The 27,000-nt window shown below is 59.6% G+C and overlaps 3 protein-coding genes and 1 non-coding gene across 13 annotated transcripts; 3 read left to right on the forward strand and 1 right to left on the reverse strand.

The window, feature by feature from the left end:
• Positions 1-5: 5 nt before the first annotated feature.
• Positions 6-26,927, reverse strand: RECQL5 (RecQ like helicase 5). 7 transcript variants are annotated; one of them, XM_059671244.1, is made up of 19 exons: positions 26,178-26,927; positions 25,012-25,133; positions 23,404-23,922; positions 22,887-22,992; positions 22,257-22,368; positions 20,744-20,906; positions 18,083-18,162; positions 3,947-4,165; positions 3,651-3,750; positions 3,500-3,536; positions 3,327-3,385; positions 3,176-3,249; positions 2,747-2,840; positions 2,299-2,424; positions 1,522-2,021; positions 1,284-1,374; positions 942-1,166; positions 684-753; positions 6-595 (listed from the first exon to the last, which is right to left on the reverse strand). In XM_059671244.1, the coding sequence occupies exons 1-19, from the start codon at positions 26,302-26,304 to the stop codon at positions 495-497; spliced, it is 2,925 nt and encodes a 974-aa protein (XP_059527227.1). In that variant the 5' UTR covers positions 26,305-26,927; the 3' UTR covers positions 6-494. The 7 variants fall into 7 exon arrangements, 5 of the variants coding, with proteins under 5 accessions (XP_059527227.1, XP_059527226.1, XP_059527228.1 ...); XM_059671243.1 differs by having other exon boundaries at positions 3,327-3,536; XR_009449370.1 differs by lacking the exons at positions 6-595; positions 684-753 and having other exon boundaries at positions 1,013-1,166; positions 1,522-1,698; positions 3,327-3,536.
• SMIM5 (small integral membrane protein 5) lies at positions 5,368-11,665 on the forward strand. Of its 2 annotated transcripts, none has more exons than XM_059671253.1 (3): positions 5,368-5,779; positions 10,450-10,608; positions 11,064-11,665. In XM_059671253.1, the coding sequence occupies exons 2-3, from the start codon at positions 10,482-10,484 to the stop codon at positions 11,171-11,173; spliced, it is 237 nt and encodes a 78-aa protein (XP_059527236.1). In that variant the 5' UTR covers positions 5,368-5,779; positions 10,450-10,481; the 3' UTR covers positions 11,174-11,665. The 2 variants fall into 2 exon arrangements, with proteins under 2 accessions (XP_059527236.1, XP_059527235.1); XM_059671252.1 differs by having other exon boundaries at positions 5,370-5,779; positions 10,453-10,608.
• Positions 11,816-18,086, forward strand: SMIM6 (small integral membrane protein 6). 3 transcript variants are annotated; one of them, XM_059671255.1, is made up of 2 exons: positions 11,816-12,820; positions 16,892-18,086. In XM_059671255.1, the coding sequence occupies exon 2, from the start codon at positions 16,898-16,900 to the stop codon at positions 17,081-17,083; it is 186 nt and encodes a 61-aa protein (XP_059527238.1). In that variant the 5' UTR covers positions 11,816-12,820; positions 16,892-16,897; the 3' UTR covers positions 17,084-18,086. The 3 variants fall into 3 exon arrangements, with proteins under 3 accessions (XP_059527238.1, XP_059527237.1, XP_059527240.1); XM_059671254.1 differs by having other exon boundaries at positions 11,816-12,128; XM_059671257.1 differs by lacking the exon at positions 11,816-12,820 and adding an exon at positions 16,157-16,416.
• Positions 13,349-13,455, forward strand: LOC132219409 (U6 spliceosomal RNA). Its single transcript, XR_009449425.1, has one exon. It is a non-coding gene; the product is annotated as a U6 spliceosomal RNA (small nuclear RNA).
• Positions 26,928-27,000: the final 73 nt, after the last annotated feature.

The following is a 27,000-nucleotide window of genomic DNA, read 5'->3' on the forward strand; positions in this document are numbered from 1 at the left end:
CGCGCATGTGTCAGAACAGACTTTATTCCTCCGGGAGGCGCCTCGGCCCGGCCCAGCCCGGCCTCGCCTTCCCGAGCAGGAGCCGAGAAGCAGGGCCGGCCGCTGCCTCTTCCCACAGCTCTGCCCCTGGAGCGCGGGCCTCCCCCAGCTTACAACTCGGGTACAAGAGGTGGAGGGACCGTTTCTTCTTCCTGTGCCCCTGGCAGCAGCCACCCCACCCAGGTCCTTCTAAGGTGGGGCTCCATGAGGCCAGGAGAGAGAGGGCCTCAGGCCTGGCAAGTACATAGGAAGCTGGGCTGACTCTGGCCTCTGACCTTGATTTGGGAGGTGTCCGGGGCCATCTCCACAGCAAGGTGTGGCTGGAAGGGGGAAGGACCCTGAGGAAAGAGATGCCCTGCGGCCGCAGGCCTGTCCGCCTTCCCATTCCTGAGTCAGGCCCCGCTGGCCCACGGTAGAGTCGGGGGCGGACACTGGCCCCGCTGGGCAGCAGTCGGTCACCTCTGCAGGTCACACAGGCCGTGCCAGTCAGCTTCGCTCTCGCACCGGGCCCGGCCCCGGAAGAACTGCCTGATGAGGTGCTGGGCCTCTTCCTTCACTAGAGAGTTGGGGTGGGGGAGTGTGAGGGCCGGTCGCCTCCCTGCAGGGCCCCCAGTGCCGCCTGGCGGGGTGACCCAGGCACTCACCGCTCCTCCTGGGAGAGGGCTCCTGAGCCAGCGCGTGGGAGAGGTGGCGGGCGAAGGCTTTGAACAGGTCCTGCGGGTGGAGGGTGCGGATCGGAGGGCTCAGACCCCGGCTCTGGCCCCAGCAACCACAGCCACGACCACAGGGCATGGCAGGCCGAGGGAGAGGGCAGCGGCCGGGCTCGCCTGCTTCCCGGTGGCTCCCACGCCCTGCCCTCCCCGCACCGTGCCCAAGGCCCCGGGGAGGGCAGACTAGCCTACCTTGGAGGCAAACTTGCCCTCTTTGTAGAAAGGGGTCAGGCACTTGACCACAATGTTCGCAGCCACCTTCAGGGAGGTGCCTGGGGCTGGGAGCTGGCAGGAGCCCTGGGCCGTGGGGCTTATGGTGCTCTGACCACTGGCCAGGATGTTGTCATTGGCCTCGGCTAAAACGGAGGCACCGGCTGAGGGGTGAGGCCTCTTCCGCGCCTGGCTCTCCGGGTTCTCCTGAGCAGAGCCACAGTGGAGGGTCACCCTTGGGCTCCCTGTCACTGGCCCCGCCCCTTCTTCTGGAAGACTGGCCACAGTACGTGCTGGCTCCCTCCCGCCGGGGCCTGGCAGTACCTGCTGGGGCCTGGGCCGCTTGCCCCTCAGTGTCCCCTCTGGGGGGGTGAGCTGGCCTTCAGGGGGCCCCGGGTCTCGCAGTGGGCAGGCACTGGCGAGGAGAGAGCAGGCGTCAGGGCTCCAGGTACCAGCTGTGCCCTCGGCCGGGCAGCCCCGCAGAGCCCACGGCAGGAAGTGGGTCACAGAGGCCCGAGAGCGAAAGGGATTCCAGAGGGTTGCGGGACTGCCCTGCCCTTACCTTGGCCCCTCCTCGGTGCACTCTGTCTGGGGGCGGGCGGCCGAACGCCCCCGGGCTCCAGCCTCCTCCCCGGTGCATGTGTCTGGGGCCGCAGCCAGGGGTCCCCGCACCCCAGCACAGGAAGGGCTGGCACCTTCCGGCCCTGGGGCTGAAGCCAGGGCAGGCGGGCTCTCGGCCCTTTGGCAGAAGAAGCGGACGATGTTCTGAGAGTCCTTGAGAGCCGCAGCGGCCAGGAGCTGCTGCTGCTTGTTGGCCCGGGCCTTGGCCGCGGGACTGCCCCCCGAGGGGCCCCCACAATGAGCACTGCTTCCGGGGGCCTCTCTGAGCCCGGGGACAGGCTCACTGCTTTCCTCATCCTGGAGGCCACGGGGCTGGCTGGGGGGCTCCTGCTCAGGCCGCGGGGCCTGCCCCCCAGCCCTCATCTCCTCCATCAGCTGTGAGGCCGTCTGGAATGGGATGGAGCCTTTGGGGAAACCGGCTCCCACCCGCTTGGGTTTGAGCTGTGAGGAGGAGAGAGGGTGCTGACCAGCAGGCCCCTCGAGGGCACTCCAAGGCTGGTCCAGGTATGGCCGTGTTCGTGGAGATCTGAAGGGATGGGGAGGGAAACACCAGCACCAAACCCCGGGGTCAGGCTGTGGGGCTGGAGCCACAGGCGGCGGAGCAGACAAGCTCGAGGACCTGCCTGGGGCCCCCCAGCGCCAGGACTGCGATGGCAGGGGAGGCAGGGCTGTGCTGTAGCTGAGGAGAGGGAAGTGGGCCGTTCCCAGGCCCGCTCACCGAGTACACCTGGGAGGCCGGCAGGATGTCGTGCTCGGTGGGCTCGGCCTGGGCACTGCAGCTCTTGGCTCCGCCTGCCGGGTGGTAGAGCTGCCCATCCTTGGAGGTTCTATGGATCTCGGCCACCTGGAGCAGGATGGTGGCTGGGCAGGCATGCTAGGCACCCACAGGCTCCCAGCAGCCCCCACCCAGGCTCCCACGGCGGGCTTCTGTGGCCCGCGACCGTAGGCAACTGGACACCAGACAAGGTCCAGTCCTCAGGGGCTTGGCTGGACGTGGCTCCAGCTGGAAAAGGGGGGTAGTGGGGCCCCCCCAAATGAGTGGCTGCTTGGTAAGGAGTGGATTCGGGGCTGCCTGGGCCAGAGGTGGCAGCCAGCCTGGGAGTGTGGAGGGGCCGCCTCTCCCACCCTGACCCTGAGCAAGCTCCGCCCATCCGCGCCCCGCCCACCTTCTTCAGCACGCTGGCCTTGTACAGGTTGGCAGCCTTGGCATTTCGGAACATCTCATGTTCTAGCTCCACAGCCTTGGCCTGCAGGTCAGGTCTGAGGGAGGGAGTGGAGGTGTCAGGAGGCCTGAGCCCTCTGCCTGCTGAGCTCCGGGTGGGTTCTCTTGGGGGACCCTGGACATGGCTCTGGGCCTGGTGGGAATGGCCTTGAGGCAGGGATGCCAACCTGGACACCCTGGGCAACCTGCAGCCCCTCGGGGTGACCGAGCCTTCCCGGTGGTGGGGCTGTAGGGAGCTGCGACCCCTGGGAGTAGGATGGGCCACAATCAGGGGAGGGAGCTCCCAAACAGGCTGGGGACCCAGAGTTCCAGCCGTTTCCAAAGGAACAGGACGTGGAGAACCCTCCCCGCCCCGGTGACCTGGGACACTCACCCATGAGTGGCACCTGCAGCCTGGCAGTTACTGCTCAGAGCCTCCTCCAGCAGCCCCAGGCAGTGCTCACGGGCCTGCAGAGGGAGCGGGGAGAAGTCGGTCACACAAGCCTGAGGCTGGGGGGCAGGTGTGAGGAGCCGCTACCTCTTACCTTCACAGTGAGCCTGGGGATCTTCCTGCTAGAAGCCTCTTTCAGGGGACAGTCCTCATCTGGGGGGAGGGGGAGGCTCTCCACTCTGCCTTCTACTCTCTGGAGTCCCCAACCCCCCAAGGAGGCATCCTCCATCCACACCCTGGAAACAGCCCATAGCCCCCCATACTGACCTGGGGGTACAAATTCTTCTGTCTTGGGGTCTTTGCCCTGGAAGATGACAGGAAAGGCTGTGAGGCATCCCGCCCGCTGCAGGATAGCACCCAGGTCAGCCCCGGCGAAGGGGGTGCTGAGGGGACCCCCCAGAGGCTCCACCCCCTTCACCTTGCGCAGCCTCATCTGCTTCTGGTAGAAGAGGTTCCATTCCCGCTTGTGGGCCTCATCTCTGCCCTCGTCCCCGCTGCCTCCAGAGCCTTCGTCATACCTAGGGGACAGGCTGGGCACGAGCAGCCCTGGCCTGGCCTGTGCCCTCCCTCCCCCCTCGGGAGGGGCAGCGACGCCCGAGGCCCTGGCAGCCCCAGCAGGGCCCCTGGTGCAGGATGGTCTGGCCATGGCACCAGGGAGGGAATGCCAGCCGTTTCCAGTGGGTGGGGGCCCCGGCTGGCTTCATGGCCCCTCACCTGCTGAAGCCGCCGTAGCCCCTGCGGCCGCCCTCATACAGCTCAGGGTCGAAGCCGTTGCCCTGGGAGGGCCCCATGCAGGTCTTGCTCCAGCTGCTGCTGCGCTCCAAGGTGTCCAGCTGCTTCCGCACGGCCGCGGGGTTCTGGCAGTGGTCGCAGCCTCTGGTGCAGGCGGGGGGTGCATCCCCAAAGTACTTGGCAATGGCAGCGTGGCGGCACCTGGAGCGGGCAACGTGGCCGAGACAGGGGTGAGGGCCCAGGCAGTCCCTAAGCTCGGGCTGAGCATTGCTACGTGTCCGGCACTGTGTTGAGCATCGCAGACTCATCTCATAGGAGCCTCACAGCTTCATCAAGTCCCTTACAACTGGCCAGTCCAGCTGCAAGAGTGTGTGTGTGTGTGTGTGTGTGTGTGTGTGTGTGTGTGTAGGCAGAGCTGTCCAGGTGCCACGTCCCAGGGACAGGAGCAGCTGGTGCGAGAAGCCCTTTAACAGCTGAGACCCTGAGGAGCAGGCTTCAGGAACAAGCGCTGACTGTTACCCGCCCCTGGGAAGCCGGTCTGGCTGCCTTCAGCTGAGCGGAGGACACACGCTGAACAGCCGGAGACGGCAAGGAGGCCAAGACGGCCACCAGGGGGCGCTGTCGGCGCCACTCCGAAAACCCATGTGCAATGCGTGTACCTCGGCACAGTGGCTGCCTGTCCGCCGGCCTGGGGAGGCTCTGGCATCCAAGTGGTGTGGCCACAAGGTTGGCTTCTTTAGCCCTCCCCTCCCCCAAGCCCTGACTCACTGGGGTTTTGTGCTCACACTCAAAGGGCTCCATTGACGGCTCGAAGATGCAGGCTGGGGTGGGCTCCTGTCCTGTTCCAGGCACAGTCTGGTCGACTGGGTGGCACAACCAGCCAAATGTCAAAGGGCCCAGCCTGGGCTCTGGAGCCTGCCCTGACAGCCGGGCCCAGAGTGCAGCGACGGCCAGCACACGCTCTTTGGCAAGGAGACCGGCAGGGTCCCCTTTCCTCCAGGCCAGAGGCACATGAGGCACACCCCCAGCCAGCAGGCCAAGCACGGGCTACTCCCAGGTCATGGGGACTCCTGAGCTCTTCCCCAGAATTCCTGGGGGGGGGGGGCTGGCTTCTTGGGTGGTCTGGCACCTCCCCCCACTATTTACTCCTTCCCTAGAGAGGCCAGAGTGAGGGACCAGCCAGGGAGTTGCCTAAGGTTGCAGGTTGGGGTGGTGGGGGATGAGAGCCAAAGGCCCAGGCCCTCCTGAGGGTAGGGCAGGAGCCGGGAGCTGGGCGTGCTGCGGGCCTCCCTCCCTCCCTACTCCACACCTCAGCGGGAACCTCCCTGGGGTCATCTCCGCTGGGGAACAGAGAACCCTCCTCTTTCATCAGCTCCCGGCCCAGGCCCAGCCCACGTGGCTTAGCACACACCCACCAGGAGGGAGAGGAAGAGGAGGAACAAGCAAGAGACAGAGCCCAGAGCCGGGCCCATTCCTGGGACCTCCGGGGCAGAGCCAGTTCTCAGCAGGACTCCCCGCCTGTGGCCCGGCTCCCCCCTCAGTGGCCGCCCCGTGTAATTTGACACTTGGATCTCCTGGACGACCAACAACAAAAAAGCTGAAGCCCAGATAGCAGCTGGCTGTCAGCACCGGCAGAGCGGCTCGCTGGCTCGCAGGAGAAGAGGCATCCAGGGAGCAGCCCTGGGTCACCCAAGAGGCGGTGACAAGCGAGGCGAGGTGGCGGGAGGCCGAGGACAGGCCCCCGGAGAAGAGGCCGGGGCTGCCTGGCTCCCCAGCACCTGCGGCGGCACCCGCAGCGCCAGCACCTGATCCCAGGTGAGTGGCCTCAGCTGAGGGGGTGGGGATGAAGGGAATGGAGCAGCAAGGTCCCCGCCCTTGGACGGAGGGCCACAAAACCATGGGGGACGCACTTGGTCACAGTCTGCGACGGCCTCCAGTTCCAACCTGGGCTCTCCCTGCTTGCAGTCTCCCAGCACAGGGGACGCGCGAGGCTGCAGCCTCCTGGAGGGTGGCTTCCTGCCTGCTTGCTGAGCAGGCCGAGAGGCCAGGGTGCCTGCTTGCTCTGCAAATTGGTTTAAGCTTTTTCCATTCAGGGGCTTACGCGAGGGGTTTGGCTGCCGGGCTTGGGAGAGGAATGTCGCCTGCCCACTGAGCCTCCCTTTCCCAGGACCAAGGCAGCGCCTCCCTGGCCTGCTCTCCCCAGCCCAGGAGGCTCAGGGCAAGGTCCACCCCGCCATGTGGCAGGACCCACGCAGCTCTGCCTATCTGTGTGCCAGACCGGAGCCGCCGCTGCCACCTCTGGGGGGGGGGGGGGGGGCTTGGCCTGCTGACCACCAGGTGTCCTCAGCCCGGGGCTCCGCTCATGTGCTCCTCCCGGGGCCCATTGAGAGCCCCACGGGCCCCTGAATCTACCTAAATGCTGCCCCAGGCGTGAGGGGGCCAGTCTCCCAACCCGGGCCAGGTGGGGAGAAGGTGAGGACGGTGGGACTGAGGTTGTGGGGGGGAAGAGGGGATCCCTAGTGTCTGCCCCTCTGCTGCACCAGGGAACACTGTGCCCAAGCCCGTCCTCCAGGCAGCATGGAGTGTGGCCCTGCCCAGGAGGCTGACTCCTGCTTCCCTGGCCTCAGCCAGGGTTAAAGTCTCCCCCTGGCCCTCCAGATGCTTCCCCAAAGCAAACAAGGCAGTGTCTACTTAGAAACGTGGCCTACGGCTACGGGGGGGGAGGGGCAGGGCCCCGTGGGGGTTGGGGGGGCGCCAAGGATGGGCCCAAGTGTGGGCTTTGGCCTGGCTGGTGGCTGGGGAGACTACAGGTCCTACAGCGAAGGGCAGAAGAGACAAGACGCTGGGCTGAGTTAGAGGCAGCGGGTAAGGTGGGGGAGGGAGGGACCAGTGTCTACTTCCCACTGCCAGACGGAGCCGAGACAAAAAGGGGTGTCATGGGGCGGCTCCCCACGGCACACAGGGGCACCTCTGCCCTGCTGGCCACACAGACCTCCCACACGTTCAGGTTATTATTCATTCTAGCTCTTTCTCCAATAAGACAATGCCCTGGGGCAAGGTGGCTACAACCCCTGACAGAGTGACAGGCGCTGAGCCAGAAGCCCTGGGGGCCCTGCGCCATCAAGGACTGTACTTATCAGTCACAAACACGCCCGCCCGCTTCCCCTGGGAGCTGGAGTGTCAGCTCTGCGAGGAGGAAACAGGGAAGCTTGTGTCCCGAGTGGCAGGTGTCTGGATGCCTGGCCACTCTGTGGCAAGGTTGTCTGTTCCAAATGACACACGAAGGAATGTTTCCCGGTCCGTCCAGCTCGGCCAGCCTTGCTCTCTGCCCTGCTCACTTTCCCCTCCGCCGGCGGCCGCTCCCCCGGGGAGCACCCTGGGAAGGTCCAAGAAGGCCAAGCCTTGCTCTGGCTGCTTCTAACTGCCGCTCCCCTCCCCCCTCCCGCCCTCCCCCCAGCATGGGTTGGGAGGGACTCTGGTCCTCTGGTTCACAGGCAGAAGGTACAGTTTTAGAGTTTGCTGGACCTGAGACGGAGAGATGAGGAAAACGGAGAATCCTCAGTAGCCCCACTAGACTTGCCTGCCCCCCTCCCTCCGACCTGGGAAGGTCCCGGGAGAAGCGGCAGCCAGCCCAGAGCACCCCCTCCCCCCGGGCCACAGCTGGAAATTCAGTAGGGCTCCCTACAGAGCAACAGCGGGGGCACCAGCCCGCGGTCACCTGACGGCTGCTGGCTATATTGGGCACCAGGCACAGGCGCCCCCTTGGCCTGGGCTTTAAATAGCCCACTGGGAGGACCGCCTGGGACCTCCTGGAATGTGCCGCCTCCCTCTCAGGAAAGAGGCCCCTCCAGCGCCCCGGTGGTCCCCACTGAGGCTCCTGCTCAAGCCCAGGCTGCAGATGGCAAAGCCGCAACCGAAAAGTCAGGGGCTCCTATCGGTCTTATCGGTCTTGAGGCCAGAAGAGCCGCATCCAGCAGCCCCACTCCTGTTCCGGGCGCAGATGGGACCCAGGGAGCAGCCCTGACTGGGCGAGGCTGGCCAGCTCTGGGCTCCAGAGGCCCTGCGTGCAAAGCCAGGATGCCACCCAGGTCCACCCCTGCTGCTGCTGCGGACCCAGTCCTCCCAGAGGGGGCGAGGTCTGCCGGGCGGGAGTCTGCGCTCTCTGACGTCAGACATCCCTGGAGGACGGCTGAGCTGAGGCTTCTGATCAACAAACCCCTTTCCCAACCTGGCAACCTTCCTCCTCCCCGCCCGGAGGCCACGCCCCTCTGACTGGCTGGGTCTCCATGCCACACCCTCTGAGCCCTCCTGGGGCTTTGGGGGTGGGAGTACCAGCGAAGAGCTCCCCCTGCCCTCCGTCCACCTCTTTTAAGGAGCAAGTCTGATGGATACATTAGGCTGTGCAGGCACGGGGCCAATCAGGCTGAGAAAGCCGACCGAGTGTGGACGAAGAGGGAGGGAGAACAGCTCCTCAACCCTGTGCCCTCCCCCCTGGAATGAGACCGAGGGTGGGAACCTGGAGGGGGGATGCCCACAGGCCTGGGAGCTAGGGAGGGGCCTGCTCTACCGTCAATGGGGGAAAGCTGTTCAGTGTTCAGTGTGGCCACAGGAGAGGTACTGTGCTCTGGGAGGAATACTGAGGACCTGAGACGCAAAGACATGCAAGATCTGTCCCTTAGGTGGTTCTCAGAGCAGGTGTGGCCTGGGCCTCTGAGAGCCGGGCCTGGTGAAAGCAGGGTCCCGGGCCCACGAGGGTGGGCTAGGGCTGCTCCTGCAGAGCCCACCAGCTCCCAAAGGGCCCAGGGCACTGAGCCGAGCCCCCCCCGCTGGGCAGTGCCCTCAGTGAGCTGCCCGTGGGCGGACTTATCTTGCTGGTCAGAGAGGAAGCTGCCCAGGACAGGCCTCCACTGAGACAGGGTGGGGCAGCACAGGGGGGTTGGTCAGACCTGTCCGGCCGGGTGACCTCGGGGAAGTCACTTCCTCTCTCAGGTCTCAGTTTCCCCATTTGTAAAAGAAAGGAGGCAGGAGTGATGGCCTGTGGCATTCTGGGAGTCCGAGTCTTCGCACCTTTGAGAACTGGATCCCAATCGCCTTTGCGGAAGCGTGCTGCCCCCAGAGGGGGCTGAGAGAAGGAAGGTCTGCTTTTGACAGGATTGCAGCTAATTTCCCACGGAGCCATCGCTGCCTGCCACCCCAGCATCACTTAAAACGGCTCCGTCTCCAGCCTGCCTCCCCTCCTCCCCCTCACACGCCACAAACTTTCCAGAATGAAGGACGCAGGTGAAACTCCCCAGGTGCTGGAGGAAGGTTACTACCCCCAAAGGCCACCTCAACTCTCCTGCGCTGGCCAGACCCCACCCGGGGGGGGGTCCCGTGTGCTGGGCTCCTCCCTGTGCCAGGGGGCCAGTCCTCCCACAGCCGCGAAACACTGCCACCTCATCCTCGGAACGAGAGACTCAGAGGAGACATCAGTGGCCGAAGCAGGGAGGGGGGCAGCTTCAAATGCAAGACAGGACAGAGCTACGGCGGGCAGCTGGCGAAACTGCCAGAGAGATGACTTGGAGGAGGAGACGCAGGTCTGAGGGACGCGGCAGCGAGGGCACAGGTGTCCTAAGTGACCACAGCACGAGGCCCCGCCTTCTACAGCCCAAGCTGCCCGAGAAGGACCGGGCGGGCTGTGGTCGCTGTGGGTTCCTCCTCACCCCAAGGTGCTCAAGCAAGGGCTGCACAGCACAGGGAGGCGGGAACAGGCCCAGGGCAGAGGGCAGCTCGACGGAGGCTGTGGGGTGGCACCATGGAGTGACGGGCTTTGCCGATGGCAGCCACCCCCGGAGAACCCCTGGCTGACACCGGGGCGCGGCGGCAGTCACTAGAGCCCAAGGTCTGGCACCAGTCCCCGGCCACCTGTTAGCCGCCCTGGCATTAGAGCTGCCTCGGAGAGCAGGTTCAGGCTGGGCTGGCACACTGTCGCCGGGCCTGTCCTAAGAGGGGCTCCCTGTGGCCGCAGGTGAGGCGGAGGGCAGGGACCTCTGCTCCACATCACACCCAACTTGCAGGCACGGCTGGCCCTTCACTTTGGCCCCCCCCATTCTCCCTGCCGGTACCCCAGTCCTGAGTGACCCAGGGCCACTGCAAAACCTAGGACCAGTGTCTGAGACCAAGCCATGTGAGAGTGAAGTCACCCCAACATAGAAACCATGGCCAACCTTGGCAGCTGGCAGACCCCTCCCATGCCCAGCTCTACTGAGCAGCTCCCAGCAGGGCCTCAGGCTCAGTCATCACCAGCTTCCCTCCCCCCGGGCAGTGCCAGCTGCAGGGGGCTGGGGGCCACCACTGAGCAGGGGGCCATGGGCTCCCTCCCTCCTGAGCCACCAGGGGTGGAGCGAGAGGGTGAGACCTGACAAACTCGTTCTGCGGGCACAGGGAGCGGGAGGGTGGATTCTCGGAGCTGCCCGCCTGCGGGGACTCAGGTGCTCTCTCTGCAGCAGAGCCGCCAGGAACCCGGGAGCTGACCAGCATGGGGGCCACCGACTTCGTGCAGGAGATGCGCTGGGTGGGTGAGAGGCTGCTGCTCAAGCTACAGAGGCTGCCGCAGGCCGAGCCCGTGGAGATAGTGGCCTTCTCGGTCATCCTCCTCTTCACAGGTCAGTCGGGCTCTCGGGTTCTCCTCTGCTCTTCCCGGCACCGGGAGGCCAGACCATGGTGCGGCTGGAGGGCTGGCAGAGTAGGGGAGACCACGGTGCTGGCCGGAGGGCTGGCAGAGTAGGGGAGACCACAGTGCTGGCCGGAGGGCTGGCGGAGTGGCTTGGTGTCTCCCAGGCAGAGGAGGGGAAGCAGATGTCTCTTGGGGGACATGCCTCAAGGGATGGGCTGGGTGGTGCTGGCACCAGAGGCACCCAGCATCCTGCCCCAGGGATGGAGGGACCAGAGCTCCGGGAGGCGGAGGAGGCACCACAGGGAGGAGGTCCTCGGGTATTTCTGCCCAGCGTGCCTGGCTGAGGCCCTCCACACCTTCAGAGGGGCTTCTTGGGAAGAGGGGGGCATTCCTTCTCTTCCCACCTCGCAGTTCTGTGCCTTCTGCCTCTCCCCGACCCTCCAGGCACCGTGCTGCTGCTGCTGCTGGTCGCCTGTAGCTGCTGCTGCACCCAGTGCTGCTGCCCCGAGCCCAGGGCCAGGAAGGCCCAGGTGCGGCCTGTGTCCCCCCCATGAGGACGGAGGGCTGACCGAGAAGCTGGAGAGGAGACGGTGACGCCACACCCGGGCGTCGGCCTGGCCCCCCAGCCCTGACTCCTCAGGACCAAGTCCACTGTCACAGCTCTGGCCCCGCCCAGGAACCGGACACGGCACGTGGGGGCTTGTCCAGGAAACAAGGGCCGTTATGGTCACAGGACCTCCACCTGCCGAGAGCGCGGTGCCAAGGAGGAGCCACCATTTCGAGGACAGAGTAAACCGCCGGGGATCTTGGCCTGCCCGCACTTTTTAACAAAACACGGAAGCAGAGTCCCCAAACCTCGACGGAGAACAGCCCGCACCCGGGGGAGCTGGCCTTGGGGTTCTGCTGACCACGCCAAAGAGGAGCCGCCCAGTCGCGGGGACTTAGGGCAAGAGCCCCTGGGCCCACGCTCCCCGCCGGAGCGGGCGCCTGTCAATATCCCGCCCAGTGTTTGCCTGTTTCTTTCCAGTAAAAGCTTTTTCGTTCTATGTTTCTGGGCATCAGACTCGCTGGGCTGGGCTCTGTGCATGAGCAGCGCCACGTGCCTGAGGACCAGGGGCGTGACCAGCGCTCCCTGTGCCGTGAAAGCTGGCGGACCACGCAGGTGGGAATGCTGCGGAACCAGTGGCGGGTGCAGGGCGATGCCTGTCAAGCACCAGCTGACGAGCTCTGGCTCCCAGACGCCCACTGGGCAGCGATGGACGCCGCGTGTGTCCCAGGCAGGTGCTGGCTCAGAAACGCCACTTACCAGCTGTCACTGCCATTAACGGGAACCTGCACCCTCGCGCTAGAGGCTCAGGCCTCTGGTCTCCCCCAACTGCTGGAGTAAGAGAGGGGCCGGGCCCCAGTTCTGCCCACACCTGTGTCCCGACACCTTCGCCCCTTCCCTGCTTGTGTGCCCGACTGCCCGGTTCAAACCCTTGCCCCAGCACTCCAGCTGTGGGAATGCAGGTCAGTGATGCGACCTTCCCGAGCTGCGCTTTCTCCCTGGGAAATGGGCTGTCCTGGTCCCTGCCTCCCGGGGTGCGCTCGTGGGGTGACCTAAGATGACCTGTCGGGCACTTGTCACGGTGCGGGGCACGTGCTAAGAGCTCCGCAGATGTCCTGCCTCCACTTCAGTCCGGCTTCTCTTCCAGAGAACATGGCACGTGGGTGCAAACCCAGGATGACGGCAGGGGAGGCTGAGGCTCCCAGGGCACCTCCCCTCCGTCCCCCCTGGTCCCAGGGCCATAAAGAGGTCCGCACTTTGCACATGCCTCTGTCATTGTGGGCAGCCCATGCTCTGTCCGCCTGAGGGCAGAAGCCCGTGGCCCGGAAAACAGGGGGTGGGGAGGGGATGCCAACCCTGCCACCACCACCCCCTCCAGCTGGCAGGCGGGCGGGGAAGCTAAGCTCTCTGGCTAGTTCCACTTCCTGGTGTCCAGGGACTTGTGGGTTTGGTTTCGATGGAAGATTCAGAGAGGAAGTGCTTCTGTACAAAATAAAAGAAGTCCAAGAATCTGCCTGTATCCTCAACCCTGCCCCCCCGAAGAATGGGATTCAGAATGATGACAATGATGGTGGTGTGGCCATAAAGGCAACAAAAACCCGCTGAGGGCTCACACTGCACACGCTCAGGCGCTGTCTCCAGACCTTGGCTACAGGTAAGTTCATGTAATCATCGCAATGACGACACTGTAGGTAACACTAGTAACACATTTTAAAGAGGAGGAAATTGAACCTTAGTGACACTGGATAGTTTGTCTACATTCAACCAGCTGCAAAGTGGCAGAGCCGCCTCTGGGCCCAGCCCGCCGGCTGCAGAGCCCCCACTGCCACACCCAGCCGGGGCCTCCCGCAGCGAAGGCTCTGATCCATTACCTCCACCAACCAGCCCACATCCCCAACACCCAACCCCGAACTGTCTCAGAATAACCTCCTGTGAGCGGGTGGGCCCAGCCAGGTCTCCCTCCGGAAGGAAAGCTCCAGGAGGAAGGCGGGAGGGGCGGGAGGGGCGGCCCTGCCTCCCTCAGTCCCTGCACCACCGCCACCCTCCCCGGCTGGAGGGTCCCCAGGAACCCCCCCCGACCCCCCCCCCCCCCATCCAGGAGCTGCTCCAACAGCGCAGCGGCTGTTCCCTGTACGACTTTTCCTTAAGCAAGTTTTCCCCCACAGCAAGGATGTCCCTTCCCGGGCTCGCTTTGGCTGCACATACACTGAAAGTGGAACGACACGGACAAGATTAGCATGGCCCCTGCGCAAGGATGACATGCAAATTCGTGAAACGTTCCACATTAAAAAGAAAATAATGGTGTCCTGTCCTGAGGGTGGCCGGGGCTGAACCTCTTCGTTAGAAAAGATTCTAGCTTCCTGGTCCAGCTGCCAAGAGGTGGAGGCCAAAGGGCTGGCTGGCTGGCTGGTTTATTTGCATTTTTCTCCTCCAGGCCAGACAGTACCTAACTGCTGTGTCCAAACAAGACACTGTCCCTGTCCTCAGGGGGCTGGCTCCTCCCCATTCCTTGGCAAAGGGGCGCATGTGAGCCCTCCCCACCCCACCCCACCCCACCCCACCCCACCAATCGGGCCAAGCCCCAGGCTGGCTTCAATCCCACCCAGAGCTGTGCCAGCGACAGCAGCCTGCACACTCCTGGTGGGCAGCTCCCAGCCTGGGTCTCTCTGGGCAGGTGGGATGGAGAGGCGGCAGCAATACCCCCATCGTGGGACAACCTGAAGGCCGCCCCTTCCAGGGCGCAGCCAGACCCAACACTCCTCCATTCCCCTCGGGACCGCGGCCCCCTGGACCGAGCCACCGCCGACACCGACGCCTGCCTGCGGTCACTGCGGCCGTGTCGGAGGCGGCTCCGCATCGCCCGTCAGGCTTCGTGCCTCCCTCTGTGGCCTCTGTGCTCTCGGTTCCTCAAAAGGGCCTCAGTCTGCACGTAAGGCCCGTGCGTTTCACTGTCTGTACACCGTGCCTTTTCAGACGCCGCCGTGCAGCCACCCGTGCAGGACTCTCATCCGCAGACGGTGGCGGAGAGCCTGCAAACCAGTTTGGTCCTGCAACTTGCCTCTCAAACATTAACTACTGAACGCAATCTACAACCAAATGTTCACGGCGACGAACCTATTTGCTTGTGGGTGATACCAGTTCCAGACCATAAAACGCTGAGGCAAATTAATTTGCCCTTGAAAACAGTTCCCTCCCTGTCCTTGGGGCCTGGCGCCTGCCACAGAACCCCGGCTCCCAATTCTAATTCTGACACCGTCTCCATGTCTCCACGCAAACCTCTCTCCTCCAGGGGCGGCCCCTCAGGCCCAGGCCAGGCGCTGCCACCGCACCAACAGCACCCGCCCCGTCTCCCCTCCCAGCCCACTTCTCTGCATGGCGGTCCCTTCAGCAGAATGTTCTGATCTGCCAGCAACTGACTGAAAGAGGTGGTGAAAGCGATGGTCTTCCCGCCGCAGGGAGGGCCAGGTCTCCTGGTCAGTGTGGCCAGAGCTCCGGGACTGTCTCCTTTGGTTTCGTGGAAGCAGAACAAGAATTTAAAAGACACCAGTGTGAGCTCCTCCTGCATTTTTCCAAAACGCTTCCAGTCGTCCACACCAAGGTGACACATGGGCAGGAACATTGGGTGAGTGATTCCAGAATCACGCCAAAGTGGCCAGGGAGGTACTGACGGAAACCTCGGCTCCCCACTCACTGAGGTCCGCACAGCTTCGGAGCTCAGACGCGGAGCGGAGTTCACACCCGGCGCAGTTACTCCCCGGCTATGTGAGCGTGCCTGTCCCAGCTGTAAAACCGGGGTTTCGGCTATCCTTGTTGCTTCATTTTTCACGTACTATTAACACGTTAAGCGCCCAGCCTGTTTTGTCTTCTGGACGGAAAGCATAGTGTCAGTCACCGGTGACTGACTGTAATTATGTAATTACAATGACAACGGCCACAAACAGGTTTGGAACAAACAGCTGGTTCTTGATAAGCATCAGCTTCACGGGGAGCGGAAGTACAAGGGCATCCTAGGGACCCGCCCCCGGGCTGGGAGCGGTCAGCAGGCCAAGGGCATTAGTCAGCCGGCCTGGGTCAATTAAGCCCATGATTACTAAGAGGGACTTGCTCCTCACCCGCCTCCTTGCACCTGCTGCCCATCCGAATCACCTGGCCAGCTCTATGAGGCAGGGGGCTGACACGCCCAGAGAGTGACGTCAGTGGCACCAGACGGGCCCTGGGCACGGGCACTTAGAAAAGCTCCTAGATCAGTGGTTCTCAACCTTCTGGCTCTTTAAATACAGTTCCTCATGTTGTGACCCAACCATAAAGTTATTTTCGTTGCTACTTCATAACTGTAATGTTGCTACTGTTATGAATTGTCATGTAAATATCTGATCTGCAGGATGGTCTTAGGCGACCCCTGTGAAAGGGTCGTTCGACCGCCAAAGGGGCTGTGACCCACAAGTTGAGAACCACTGTCCTAGATGATCCTACAAGCAGGGTGAGGACAGGGCGCTAGAATGTCAGCTCTGGGAGGGGGCCTGCCTGATTCATGCTGGGCAGAAGTGCCTGGCACAGAGGAGCTTGACACCTGACTTGTGGAGTGGTGGCCGCCAGGCATCACATGCCAAGGCACCGGCCCATTCCCACTTCCTAGCTGCCTGTCACACCAGTGGGCGGGAACCAACCACACAAAGCAGCTGGGGCGAAGGTAGGCCCACAGCACCCAGAGCCTGCACGGGAGGCTCCTCCACCCAGAAATGAGTTCCAGGAGGCGCCAGCAGGAGGCGCAGTTACCCAGTCGCCCTGCACCACAGGAGGGAGCCTGAGGGGTGGTTCCAGCCCCGGGGCTTCTGAGCCCTGAGAGAGGGGAGGTGGATGGAAGGCCGGGGCAAGGGCCCTGACCCCAGTCTCTTCCCCTACTCACCCCAAGTCTGCCTTCTCTTAGTGAGGACATCTCCACACGTGTGCCCTGAGCAGCGCCCCCCATGACATCAGAGGACAGAATGCAGCTGAGGGAGTAAGTGTGAAAGGCAGAAAGCGACCAGAGGTTGCTAGGCCACGGGCTCTGGCCCACCTTTGTGACAGCAGTGAGGTCTGGGCAGGGCCACCTGGCACTGAGGACACCTTTTCCTCCCATCAGCTGCTTCTCCGAGTCAGAGCACCGCTCTGGTCACCTGCTGGCCTCTCCAGCTCGTCCCCTAAAGCGGGGCCCCTCAGGGTCACCCCATCCGCCCTCTCAGGACTCGGGAGGGTTAACAGCAGAGTCAGGTAAGACGCCTTCCTTCTCGGCCCCGACTCCCTTCTATTGGCTACAGGCTTGCCTCCAAGGAAGTTTCCAGAAATCTCAGCTCAAGGCTGTCCGCTCCTCCGCAGCCATGCTGCTCTCTCAAAACGCTTCCAACGTTTGGCAATCGAGGCAGGAAAAATAGGGTCTAGACTAGCGAAGCTTTAGCTGAGTAGGTCTCAGCCTGGGAGAGGAATCCTTGCTCACGTCTCTGGGAATCCAGAGGTGGCCTCCACCGGACCCAAAGGCCCCTGGGGGGTGCCAGCCCTCACCCGTTTCCACAGGAGGCACGGAGCCCAGAGACCCCCTTCACGCCAGAGTCTGCCAGCTGCACGGGGCCTGCGGTTCTCGGAGGCCCAGCGGGTGGGCGCGGGGGTGGGCGCGGGGCAGGTGTGGACAGCAGCGCCTGGGGCAGGGCCTGGGGAGGCCCTGCACTCAGTGCCGCTGTCCCCTTCACAGGCCCACATGGATCCACTGCTAACAGAGCAGAGGCGCCTCTGGAAGGAAGAGTTCTGGCAGAACCCCTGGGACCAGGGGGGCCTGGCCGTCATCAGCATATTCATCATCACCGTCCTGCTTCTCATGCTGTTCGCCATCGTGTTTGGGGCACTCCCTCCGTCTGAGAAGGTCGACCAGTCTGAAGAGTCATGACCTGACTTTCGGGGGGCCACGGGGGGGCCACCTGTTCTACACTCTCCAAACACTGTGGGCCTTTCCCTCGAAGCCCCTTTAACAGTCTGGATTATACATTTTATGTGATTCTCGGATAAGCGTCTGTCTTTCTCACTGAGCCGAGCCCCACAAAAGCAGGCCCCTCTGTGCTCACCACTGTGTCCCGCACGGCTCCCCAGAGCCCAGTTCAATCTAGGCCTAAACACAGGGAGGCCTGGAGGCTGGAGGTCGCTTCAAACCTAATTACCATTCCTCCTGACACTAGGAGGTGAAGAGCGGGGCCTTGAATAACCACACGCTCCCCATGGCCGCAGCTCAGAGGAAGCAGAGGATCGAGGAGGGTTTTAGACTGAAGGGCTAACAAGTGCAAGGTGTCCCCAGCTTGTCCAGAGTCCCCCCGATGTTCCGCCCACAATGCTCACAGCTGCTGTGCTCGGAACCTGCCCGCCGCCGCCTGCCTGTCACTGCAGCTCCCAGGCTCCTCCCGGCCCCGCGGGCAGCAGATGCAGATGAAATCGATAAGTGAGTTCCAAGTGGGCAGGCTGGCCCGATGCGAGAAAAGCTGGTTTCTCTCCAAGCCCGTCACGCACACCCGCCGGGAGATAAGCCCGCCGCCCATGCCCGTTCGGGTCCAGGCTAAGGGGGCTCCTCCAGTGAAGCCAGAGGCCCTGCTCAGGGCATGTGATGACCACAACGCCAACGGCTCAGGCCTGAGTTGCTCATGGGGCCACCCATTCCAGACGGGGATGAAGCAGGGTGGATGGACGACTACCCAAAATATTCACGCTGTCAGTTTCTGGGGCCTTCCACGAAAGAAAGGGGCCCAACTCCCAGGCTGCCTGGCCGGACACACCCACGCAGGCAGGGTCCCCTGGTGGCCCGAGAGTGGCCCCGCGTTAGCTGGTTAACGAGTGGGTGCGGGGCGAGGACAAGATCTCAGTCACGTTTTGTTCAGAAACACGCGCATAAGTCACTCACCCCAGTTCTTCACAGAAGGTCACCAAGGCCTCAAAGGCCTGGAGGGCGGCTTTATCAGATGCTTTGTTCCCCCTCTTTTCCTGGAGACAAGAAACGACCATTGGTCCCGGTGGTCACCAGAGGGAAAGGGGGTGGGGGAGGCAGGAGAGGGGAGAGGGGGGATAAATGGAGGAAGACGCGACTTGGGGTGGTGAACACACAACACAATGTGCAGATGATTATTACAGAACTATACGCCTGAAACCTATATAATTTTATCAACCAATGTTGCCCCAATAAATTCAGTAAAAAAAAAGGCAACGACCATTTAGTAAAAGTCTTACAGAGGTGAACTACCTTGTAGCTCAAAAAATGCTGAGAAAAATATCAAATGAGAGTAAGAAAGCCACTTACAAAACCGTGTCCCCAAGCCTGACCGCGCATGAGCACTACCTGGGTAACTGAGAGGGACGCGGGCTATCCCCAGGCCACTGACGCGTGTTAGAGCCGTTAACACACGTGCCAAATCTTTCACTTAAATTTGCATTTATGTGATCGCTGATGAGTCAACATCTCTGGATGGGCTTTTCTCACGTCTTTTGTTTAGTGCCAGTGGGTGGAAGCTCCCTATTTATTCTCAACTCCAGCCTTTTGTTTGCCTTCCACATTCTATATTTTTCCAGATCTACTATTTAGTTTATGGTCTCTTTTTCATTTCCATTCCTAGGTACTTATGCTAATGCAGAGAAAAGGTGCTGCTTTTTAAAAAATATATATATTTTATTGATTTTTTACAGAGAGGAAGGGAGAGGGATAGAGAGTTAGAAACATCGATAAGAGAGAAACATCGATCAGCTGCCTCCTGCACGCTCCCTACTGGGGTTTCCCACCAACTGGGCATGTGTCCTTGACTGGAATCAAACCCGGGACCCTTCAGTCCACAGGCCGACGCTCTATCCACCAAGCCAAACCAGCTAGGGCTTGCCAGGTTTCCTTATAAATGGGCAGACATGCATTGACATTTCTACCTCCTGGTGTCTTCTTTCCTGTTCTCCTTGTCCCTGCAAGTGTGTGTGTGTGTGTGTGTGTGTGTGTGTGTGTGTGGTCATTATGTTGTCATTTTTGTGGGAACTGGAAATAAGCACTTGTATTTCATCTTTCTTTAGGAAAAGTCTACATGTATTCTTCTGCAACTTCACACATTATGCTTTATCCATGTTGATTCATGTAGATTTACTGGGTCATTTTTCTCTGTTCTAGATCATTCCACTGTGACTAACCCACTGTTTTCTTATCCAACACTCTACAGAGGAAGAGTCTGATTGACTATTAGGTGCTGCAGCCAACATCCCTGTACATCCCTGTACACGTGACCGGCTGTCTATGCAGACGCAGAGTTACCGAATCACAGAGCACCAGCATCCTCCACTTACGCGTCATCACCTCCTCTCTCTTCAGAGCAGTCGTACGAGTTTACGTTCCTGACACACTGTGAGGCACCCTTTCCCACATCCCCACAAAGAGGGCTTACATCTCGGCCCCCCGGGCTTACAGTCTGGTGGGCGTAAAACAGCTCATCGTCTAGTCTGCGTTTCTCCCATCCCTACGTGACGGTGAGCATCTCTTCACACGCTCACTAGAGTCTGGTTTCCTCCCTGTTACACTCAGGGAGGAAACTTCTTGCTCTCAGCTGTTGCCTTTCACTCACCTGTCAGAGTTCCCTACATGCTCAGTCATTTATGTATGTTGCAAATATTTCCCTAATGGCTCCTTTATCACTGTGTTTATGGTGTCTCTCGCTATATATAAATTTTTAGTTTGAATTTAGTCAAATAAGAATATCTTCCTTGATGGTTTCTGCTTTTAAAATCTTGACTTCTCTTCCCTTCCTCAAGGCCATAAAGTATTTCTCCCCATTCTTACAGTTTTTTGAGGTCTTTAATCCATTGGTAATTCATATGGGTACAGTATGGGAGGTAGGAATTTAATTTTATCTTTTTCCAGCACCAATTATTCAACAGTTCATCCTTTTTCTATTGATTTACAATGCTACCTGTCTTACATCAATTTTCCTTATCCAACAAGGAAATTATATACATGGGTCTCTTTCTAGGCTCTGTACAAAGAATGTACGATCAGTTTTTTTTAAAGACTAAAAAGAAAAACAAAGAACTTATGTAGCAATATGAGAAAATGCTTATGTAACAATGCTGAGGAAAACAAGGCAGGACTGGTTTTGAGTATGTAAAGTAGCATGCACAGTACAGAGATAAATTAGCATAAAGAAGCCTAGCCCTGGCTGGTACGGCTCAGTGGGTTGGGCGTTGTCCTATGCACTGAAAGGCTGCCAATTCAATTTCCTGTCGGGGCACATGCGTGGGTTGTGGGCTTGGTCCCTGGTAGGGGGCATGCAGGAGGCAGATGGTTGATGTTTTGCTCTCACGTGGATGTTTCTCTCTCCCGCCCTCTCTGAAAATCAATTTAAAAATCTTACGAAGAACAAAAGTCTAACCTAGCTTGTTGCAATGCCCATCGACCAACATACAATTCCCCCTTGCTATACGGTCAGCCCAGGAGCACCCCTGTAGCTTACAGAACCTCCATCTGAGCTCAGATAAAAGCTGCGCGAAATCGGAAAGTTGTGAGTTTGGACAGAAAGGGCTCCTACTGCCTGGGACTTACCTGGAGTTTTGCTACTTCCTTCCTGATCAGGAAGCTGACTTGGTCCCGGTCGCTCCTGGAGTAATAGAGGCGGCACCGGGAAGGCTTCCCGTCCCGGCCCGCCCGGCCAGACTCCTGGTAGTACCCGGCCATGGACTTGGCAATGTTCCAGTGGGCGACGAACCTGTGGACCCAAAGGGGCAAGCAGCGTGAGGCGTGACGGAGACCTGAGGGGAGGAGCGATCCTGAGCAGGTGGAGCCGGGCTCCACAGTGAGCAGGGCTGGGTGGGCGCGCAGGCAGCGAGGACCCCAGGGCGAAGTATGGACAGGACACCTGCAGTCCATCGGCAGGCCTCCCTGCCCCGGAGCAGCCCAGGTCAGAGCCATAGCAGGAAAGGGGCCACTCCAACCCACATGAGGAACAAAAACGCTCGGTCAGAGTTCCCGTGGGAAAAAACATACTGGGCTTAAACAAACAAATCGGATCAGGCCACTGATGAGCCCCACGGCCTTGAAAAAGTCCTAGTGAATCTCTCTGGAGAGGGAAGGGATACCATTAGTACCTACTAGGAACCAGGGTATGTATTTGTCTCATTGAATTGTAACAGGCACCATCATGGGAGGCAGCCCCATTTCAGAGACAACGAGCCTGAGATGCAGAGGTGAACTGTACAAGGTGACACAGCAAGGGGACAGCAGAGCTGGGATCTGAGCCTGACTTCAAAGTTGGCCCCTAACAAGACACAGCCAACCCAGCATCCAAGCTCTGGTTCCCAGGTCCGTGCTCTGAAGGAGACTGGACTTTGGGTGGTGAACACAATACAGCAGACAGATGATGTACTGTAGAGCTGCACACTTGAAATTGTATATAATCTTATTTACTGATGTCACTCCAGTAAAATCAATAAAAATCTAAAACATAAAAAAATAAAGTCCGTGTCCTCTCAAATGCAGTGCACAGACTAATTCCTACCCTGACCAACTCAGCGTCGCTGTCGTCTCAACGAGACCGTGTATGCAGGAGAGCTCCGTAAACCATGCACGGCGTTAGTGCTGCTGTTATTCAGAACCCAGCGCTTCCGTCTGTAGCCCAAATGTCTCCCCAAGGTCAGACTCCCAACCGCCACCAGCAGGGCCTGGGAGGCCGGCTGTACTCGTCTCTGGCTGGTCAGCCGGCAGTAACAGGCAGTGATGGGAACAAGCGCTTGCCTCTGACTTCCGCAGGGAGCAGGTTAAGATGGTTCATTCCCCCCTCACTGGGCCCAACCGCTAAGACGTGAGTGAGCGGCGCTGTGTTAATGAGTGAGCCTGGTGGTCTGCGTGCTGCCCACCTCCTGGGGGATGGCAGAACCGTGCTGTGCCAACACTGGGAGCAGCTGCACAGACACTGTCAGAGTGTGGCCTGTGTACCAGGGACCCTCCTCTGGGGCCGCCTTCCCCCTGGCACTAGAAGGAACCCAGGGACCTGGTCCTCCTGGCAGCCCACCCCGAGCCAGGCCCTGATCAGAAAGGTAAGACAAGAACCGGAGCTCACCTGACGTTGGCTTTGTCCACTCCCATCCCAAAACTGATGGTGGCAACAATGACAGGGACCTTCTCCTCCATCCACTCGTTCTGCACCAGCGTCCTTTCAGAGGCCTTCAGCCCTACAAAGGGGGGAAGGTGGAGAAGGGAGCTCGCATTTCCCTCGGGGTCCGTCTTGGGTTTGACACTCTGTCGGGCACTGCACACACACCCTGAATCCATTACTTGCCTGCTGTGTGACCACGGGCCAGGCACTTCGCCTCTCTGAGCCTGAGCTAATAAATATAAAGGCCCCGGTCTGTGTTCTCAATGAATGTTAGAGCCAAGATTCAAACCCAAGTCCCTTTCTCTCGCCCTGTGCCTCCGAAGCCTGTGCCCTTCCCACACTACCGGCAGCTGGGCTCTCCCAACTCCTCCCCGGCTGCTGGGCACAGGGCGAGAGAGCATGCCGGAGTAACGGTCTCATTTTGGACCTCATTCTTGGCTAGACTCCTTCCTGTGGCTTTAAGTGAACCGCTTTAGCTCCGCCTGGGAAGCTAGAAAAGATGTCAGACCGCCTGGTTTTTCAGGATCCACAGGAACAGAGACGCGCCAAGAGGCCTGTGCGCGTGGTGAGGACCACGCGGCCGGCGGCCCTCACCTGCGTGGTAGGCCTTGGCACTCAACCCCCTGTAACTGAGCTCTATGGCCAGCTGTTCACAAGCCTCCCTGGTCCTGCAGTAGACGATGCCGCAGCCGGACAGCACCTGAAGGCGAAGACAGGACAACGGGAAGGAAATCGGCGCTGGGGAAAACGAGCCATCCGCCTGTCACCCTGTGGCCTCTGTAACAGGAGCTCTGCCCGGTCTCTCATCACCCCACCGTCTCCCTGGCAGACCACCAGCAGGGCTCTGCCACCCTCACAGGCAGGACCGAAGCGGCTCAGCCCGCCCGGGGCGCGGCCCACCAAGCTCCTCTGCCTCCTCCCCTCCAACCCTGACTAGGCCTGCAAAGGCCACAGTCAGAGCATTTCCGGACAAGGAGAGCCCAGTGAGGGGACAACGCCGGGAAGCCAAAGGGACAAGCCTCTGCGCTTTAAGCAGCTACAGCTAGTCTGTGCTCAGGAAGCCAGAAAAAGCAAAGGTCTCAGAAAACCAATCCCGGCTCAGGGCCCTCACCCCTTTCCCAGCCTTCTGGCCAAGCGCCTTAAGGCAGAAGTCCCTCAGGTTCGCGTAGGGATCAGAAAGCAGCTCCTTGAACTGCACGTCGTAGAAGAGATTGGCCCGGAAGCAGGGCGTCTTGAAGGCAGCAACCGGCTGCTTGAGGTGCAGAGCAGCAAACACGTCCTCCCGGACCTGCGGGGTGGCTGTGGCGGTCAGAGCCACACACGGGGCATGCGCCAGGCGGGAGCGCAGGGCACCCAGGCGCAAGTAGTCGGGACGGAAGTCGTGTCCCCACTGGGAAACACAATGAGCTTCATCCACCACCAGGTAGGAGAGCAGGTGGCGGGACACCAGGGAGTTCAGGGTGGGCTGGAAGGAGGCGGAGGCCGCCATCTCCGGCGTGATGTACAGGAGCTTGGTCTGGGGCTGCTCCTGCTCCAGGTCGGAGAGCAGCTCCTTTTTCTCCTGCGCCGAGAGCTTCGAGTTCAGGGACCTCACTCGCACCTTCAGGGCCAGCAAGTGGTCCACCTGGTCCTGAGGGCAGAAGGGGAGAGGCACGGAGGGGAGTGGACGGCCCTCAGCATCTCAGGCGTGTTTCCCAGCCATAAAACCTCCTCCTTCCACCCTCCGACATGTCTTCTTTGCCTACAAGAAGGACTGAAGGCGGCGTGGTTGAGAGGACAGGCTTTGGGGCCAGACAGACCTGGACTTTTTTAAAATATATTTTTATTGATTTTAGAGAAGGGTGACAGAAACACCAACGATGAGAGAGAATCATTGACTGCCTGCCTCCTGCACGCCCCCTACTAGGGATTGGAGTCCACAACCAGGCATGTGCCCTGACGGGGAATCAGCTGTGACCTCCTGGTTCATAGGGCGACTCTCAACCACTGAGCCAAGCCGGTCGGGCAGGCAGACCTGGATTTAATCCCGGCTCACTTACCTGCCACATGCTCTTGTGCTGGCTCTTAACCTTAGCCTGTCCATTTTCTCACTCTCTCTCTCTCTCCTATCAAAATAGTGACACCTAATAGGATTGTTGTGAGAATGAAATCGTACATCTCAAAGGTGTAGTGAATGCACATGAAGCACCAGCACAAAGCCCTGACAATCACTCATTTAGCGCTCTTACCGTTCTTCCCTGTCTCTCTCTCTCTTCACAGTTGATAGCTCTTAACTACATGGCTACACTTCCTCATTTCTGATTCTAGCAGCCCATCTGCAGGCCTTAAATATAGTCAGAAGTGCAGAGCAGATGTTAACAACATCCCAATCGGCCTCTCATCGCTTTTTCTATCATAGGTGCGCCCTGCCAGAATAAAGCAGGACACCAGGATCCCCCCATCAATTCAGCACCCTAGCCATCTGCATGAGCGTGCCTGAGACAGTTCCGTATTCGTCTGGACAAAAAGTAACATAGGAAGGTAAGAGACCACACAGTACTATGCACTAGTGGAGAAGCCAACGTATGGGCAATTCGGAAACCCAATGCAGAGAAGGGGATAAGCAAATCAAAGAATGTAAGAGGCAAAAGACCAAAGAAAGCAGAAGTGAAATTTCCAGCTATAAACAACCTTCCCCTGACCGTTTTTGGGCCAGCATCTTCATTTCCCTAAGCCTCACCTGAATCAATGCAATGAGGGGAGAGATGACGATGGTGATGCCTTTGGCCAACAGGGCAGGGAGCTGATAGCAGAGGGATTTTCCTGCCCCTGTGGGCATGCACACGAAAACATCCTTGTCGCCTGAAAAAATACAAGACAGCATCTCAGTGCTTTCTGCCTTTTATCTTTCCTTCATCAGAGCTGTTGAAAATTAAATGAGAATGTAGGAAAAAGCGCTAGCAGAGTGTCTGGTACATGTGGGGGGCGGTGGGGGGGGTGGCAATACATTCTGAATTCCCTTCCCATCCTTTCTATGAAAAGGGGTACAGGGACATCTGGGAAAGCACACAAACCATTTCTGATCGTGGCGATAGCAACTACAACATGAAGAAGTCTGAGTCTGCTGGGATATAGAAGATTGAACTAAGTAGCCATGGAAGATGACACTGCTACATGACTGCGCATATCTGCGTAGACGTGGAAGCAACATCATTTAGATGTCTTGTTTATAAACATTACAGTGTAGTTAACTTTCCACAGCTGCTCCCCTCTTGGCAACCTCCACTTGTCAACAAATCTCAAGTTTATAATATTATGAATCCTTCCTTCCCTAGTTGGGACCCAGGCCACTCAATCTTTAACAAAAGGGATTCCCGCCGAACCGGTTTGGCTCAGTGGATAGAGCGTCGGCCTGCGGACTCAAGGGTCCCTGGTTCGATTCCGGTCAAGGGCATGTACCCTGGTTGCGGGCACATCCCCAGTGGGGGGCGTGCAGGAGGCAGCTGATCGATCTCTCTCATCGATGTTTCTAACTCTCTATCCCTCTCCCTTCTTCTCTGTGGAAAATCAATAAAATATATTTTAAAAAAAAACACACACACACACACAAAAAAAAGGGATTCCCTAGGTCAGCGGCTGGCTGAGGCCTTTCCTGCCACTCCCACACAAACTAATGGGCATCTGTGACCTGTTTTCAAAGATAGTCTGCATCGCTGGCTATAACATTAAGAAACAGAGCAGTTGGGTGGTTCTACCCATAAAACTGCAAGTTTGGCGTCTCTCAGATTTCCAAAGCCAATCATGGACCAAGGCTGGGGGGGTAGGAAGGGTCAGAAGGAGGGTGTTCCCGGCAGTGTTCCGGTATAGCCGGGGTAAATGTAAACACAGGTAGCGTGGCCTCGTTACCTTTCACCACAGCCATGGTCGCACTCTCCTGCAAAGGTGTCTTAAAAGAGTCAAACCCGAAGACTTTCTTCAGTGTGCTCCGGACTCGAAGCTCAGGGTCAAAAGGAGAGGAACGGTGGGTGCTCATCTTAGCGACAGACAGTAGCCAAAGGTTAAGGCAAAGGTGGTGATCACCGGGTTGTGACAGAAACCCTGGTCTGCTTTTAAAATACTGCTTATTTTTCTCTTTAGTATACTAGTAAATGTGCTTGATTACACGACTCAAGCAATATATTATTTTCAAGTCATACATCAATACATTCCTGGGTAATTAACATCTCCCCTTTCACATCAGTGAAAATAAAAACACGGAACTATCCCGGGCCACCGTATGCACAGAGCAGCAAGAAATCAGACACAAATGTCTTCGGAATCGCTTGGAGAAGGTGGGATTGTTTGTCTAAGATCCACCTTCTGCTCCTTCTATAAGCATAGCCGTGGAGCCCATTCTTTCCCCCCCAGACCCGATCCCTTCTTCCCAACTCCCAGGGTGAGAGCTCCTCCCTTTCCTTCTCTGAGCCCCCAGTCCGCTTCACCCCAAGATATCAGAGCTGGCCGTGGGCCGCCCGGGAGCGGAGGGCTCTAGTTCGGGGGGCGGCCGGCGCCTGCAGGCTCGGGAACTACTCCCAGAACCCCATCGCCACCGCCAACTCGCAGAAGCCGAACCGCTGGACTACCACTGTCGGGTGAAACCCCCGGCAACCTGGTTTCCGTCGCGCAGTAATGACGTTACGCGAGCGCTGCGTGAGGGGCGGGGCCAGTCGCAGAAACAGCCGTCTTGATT

This window comes from Myotis daubentonii, chromosome 16, assembly GCF_963259705.1.
Source record: "Myotis daubentonii chromosome 16, mMyoDau2.1, whole genome shotgun sequence".
In the NCBI taxonomy this organism is placed as follows: Eukaryota; Metazoa; Chordata; class Mammalia; order Chiroptera; family Vespertilionidae; genus Myotis; species Myotis daubentonii.

Coding starts and splice junctions, on each gene's coding strand:
- SMIM5 (XM_059671253.1), top strand. CDS start 10,482: ATGGGGGCCACCGACTTCGTGCAGGAGATGCGCTGGGTGGGTGAGAGG. Junction 10,609..11,063: donor GGTCATCCTCCTCTTCACAG/GTCAGTCGGGCT, acceptor CCGACCCTCCAG/GCACCGTGCTGCTGCTGCTG.
- RECQL5 (XM_059671243.1), bottom strand. CDS start 26,304: ATGAGCACCCACCGTTCCTCTCCTTTTGACCCTGAGCTTCGAGTCCGG. Junction 22,993..23,403: donor GCCAGAAGGCTGGGAAAGGG/GTGAGGGCCCTG, acceptor CTTCGCCTTCAG/GTGCTGTCCGGCTGCGGCAT. Junction 1,375..1,521: donor TGCACCGAGGAGGGGCCAAG/GTAAGGGCAGGG, acceptor TCTCCTCGCCAG/TGCCTGCCCACTGCGAGACC.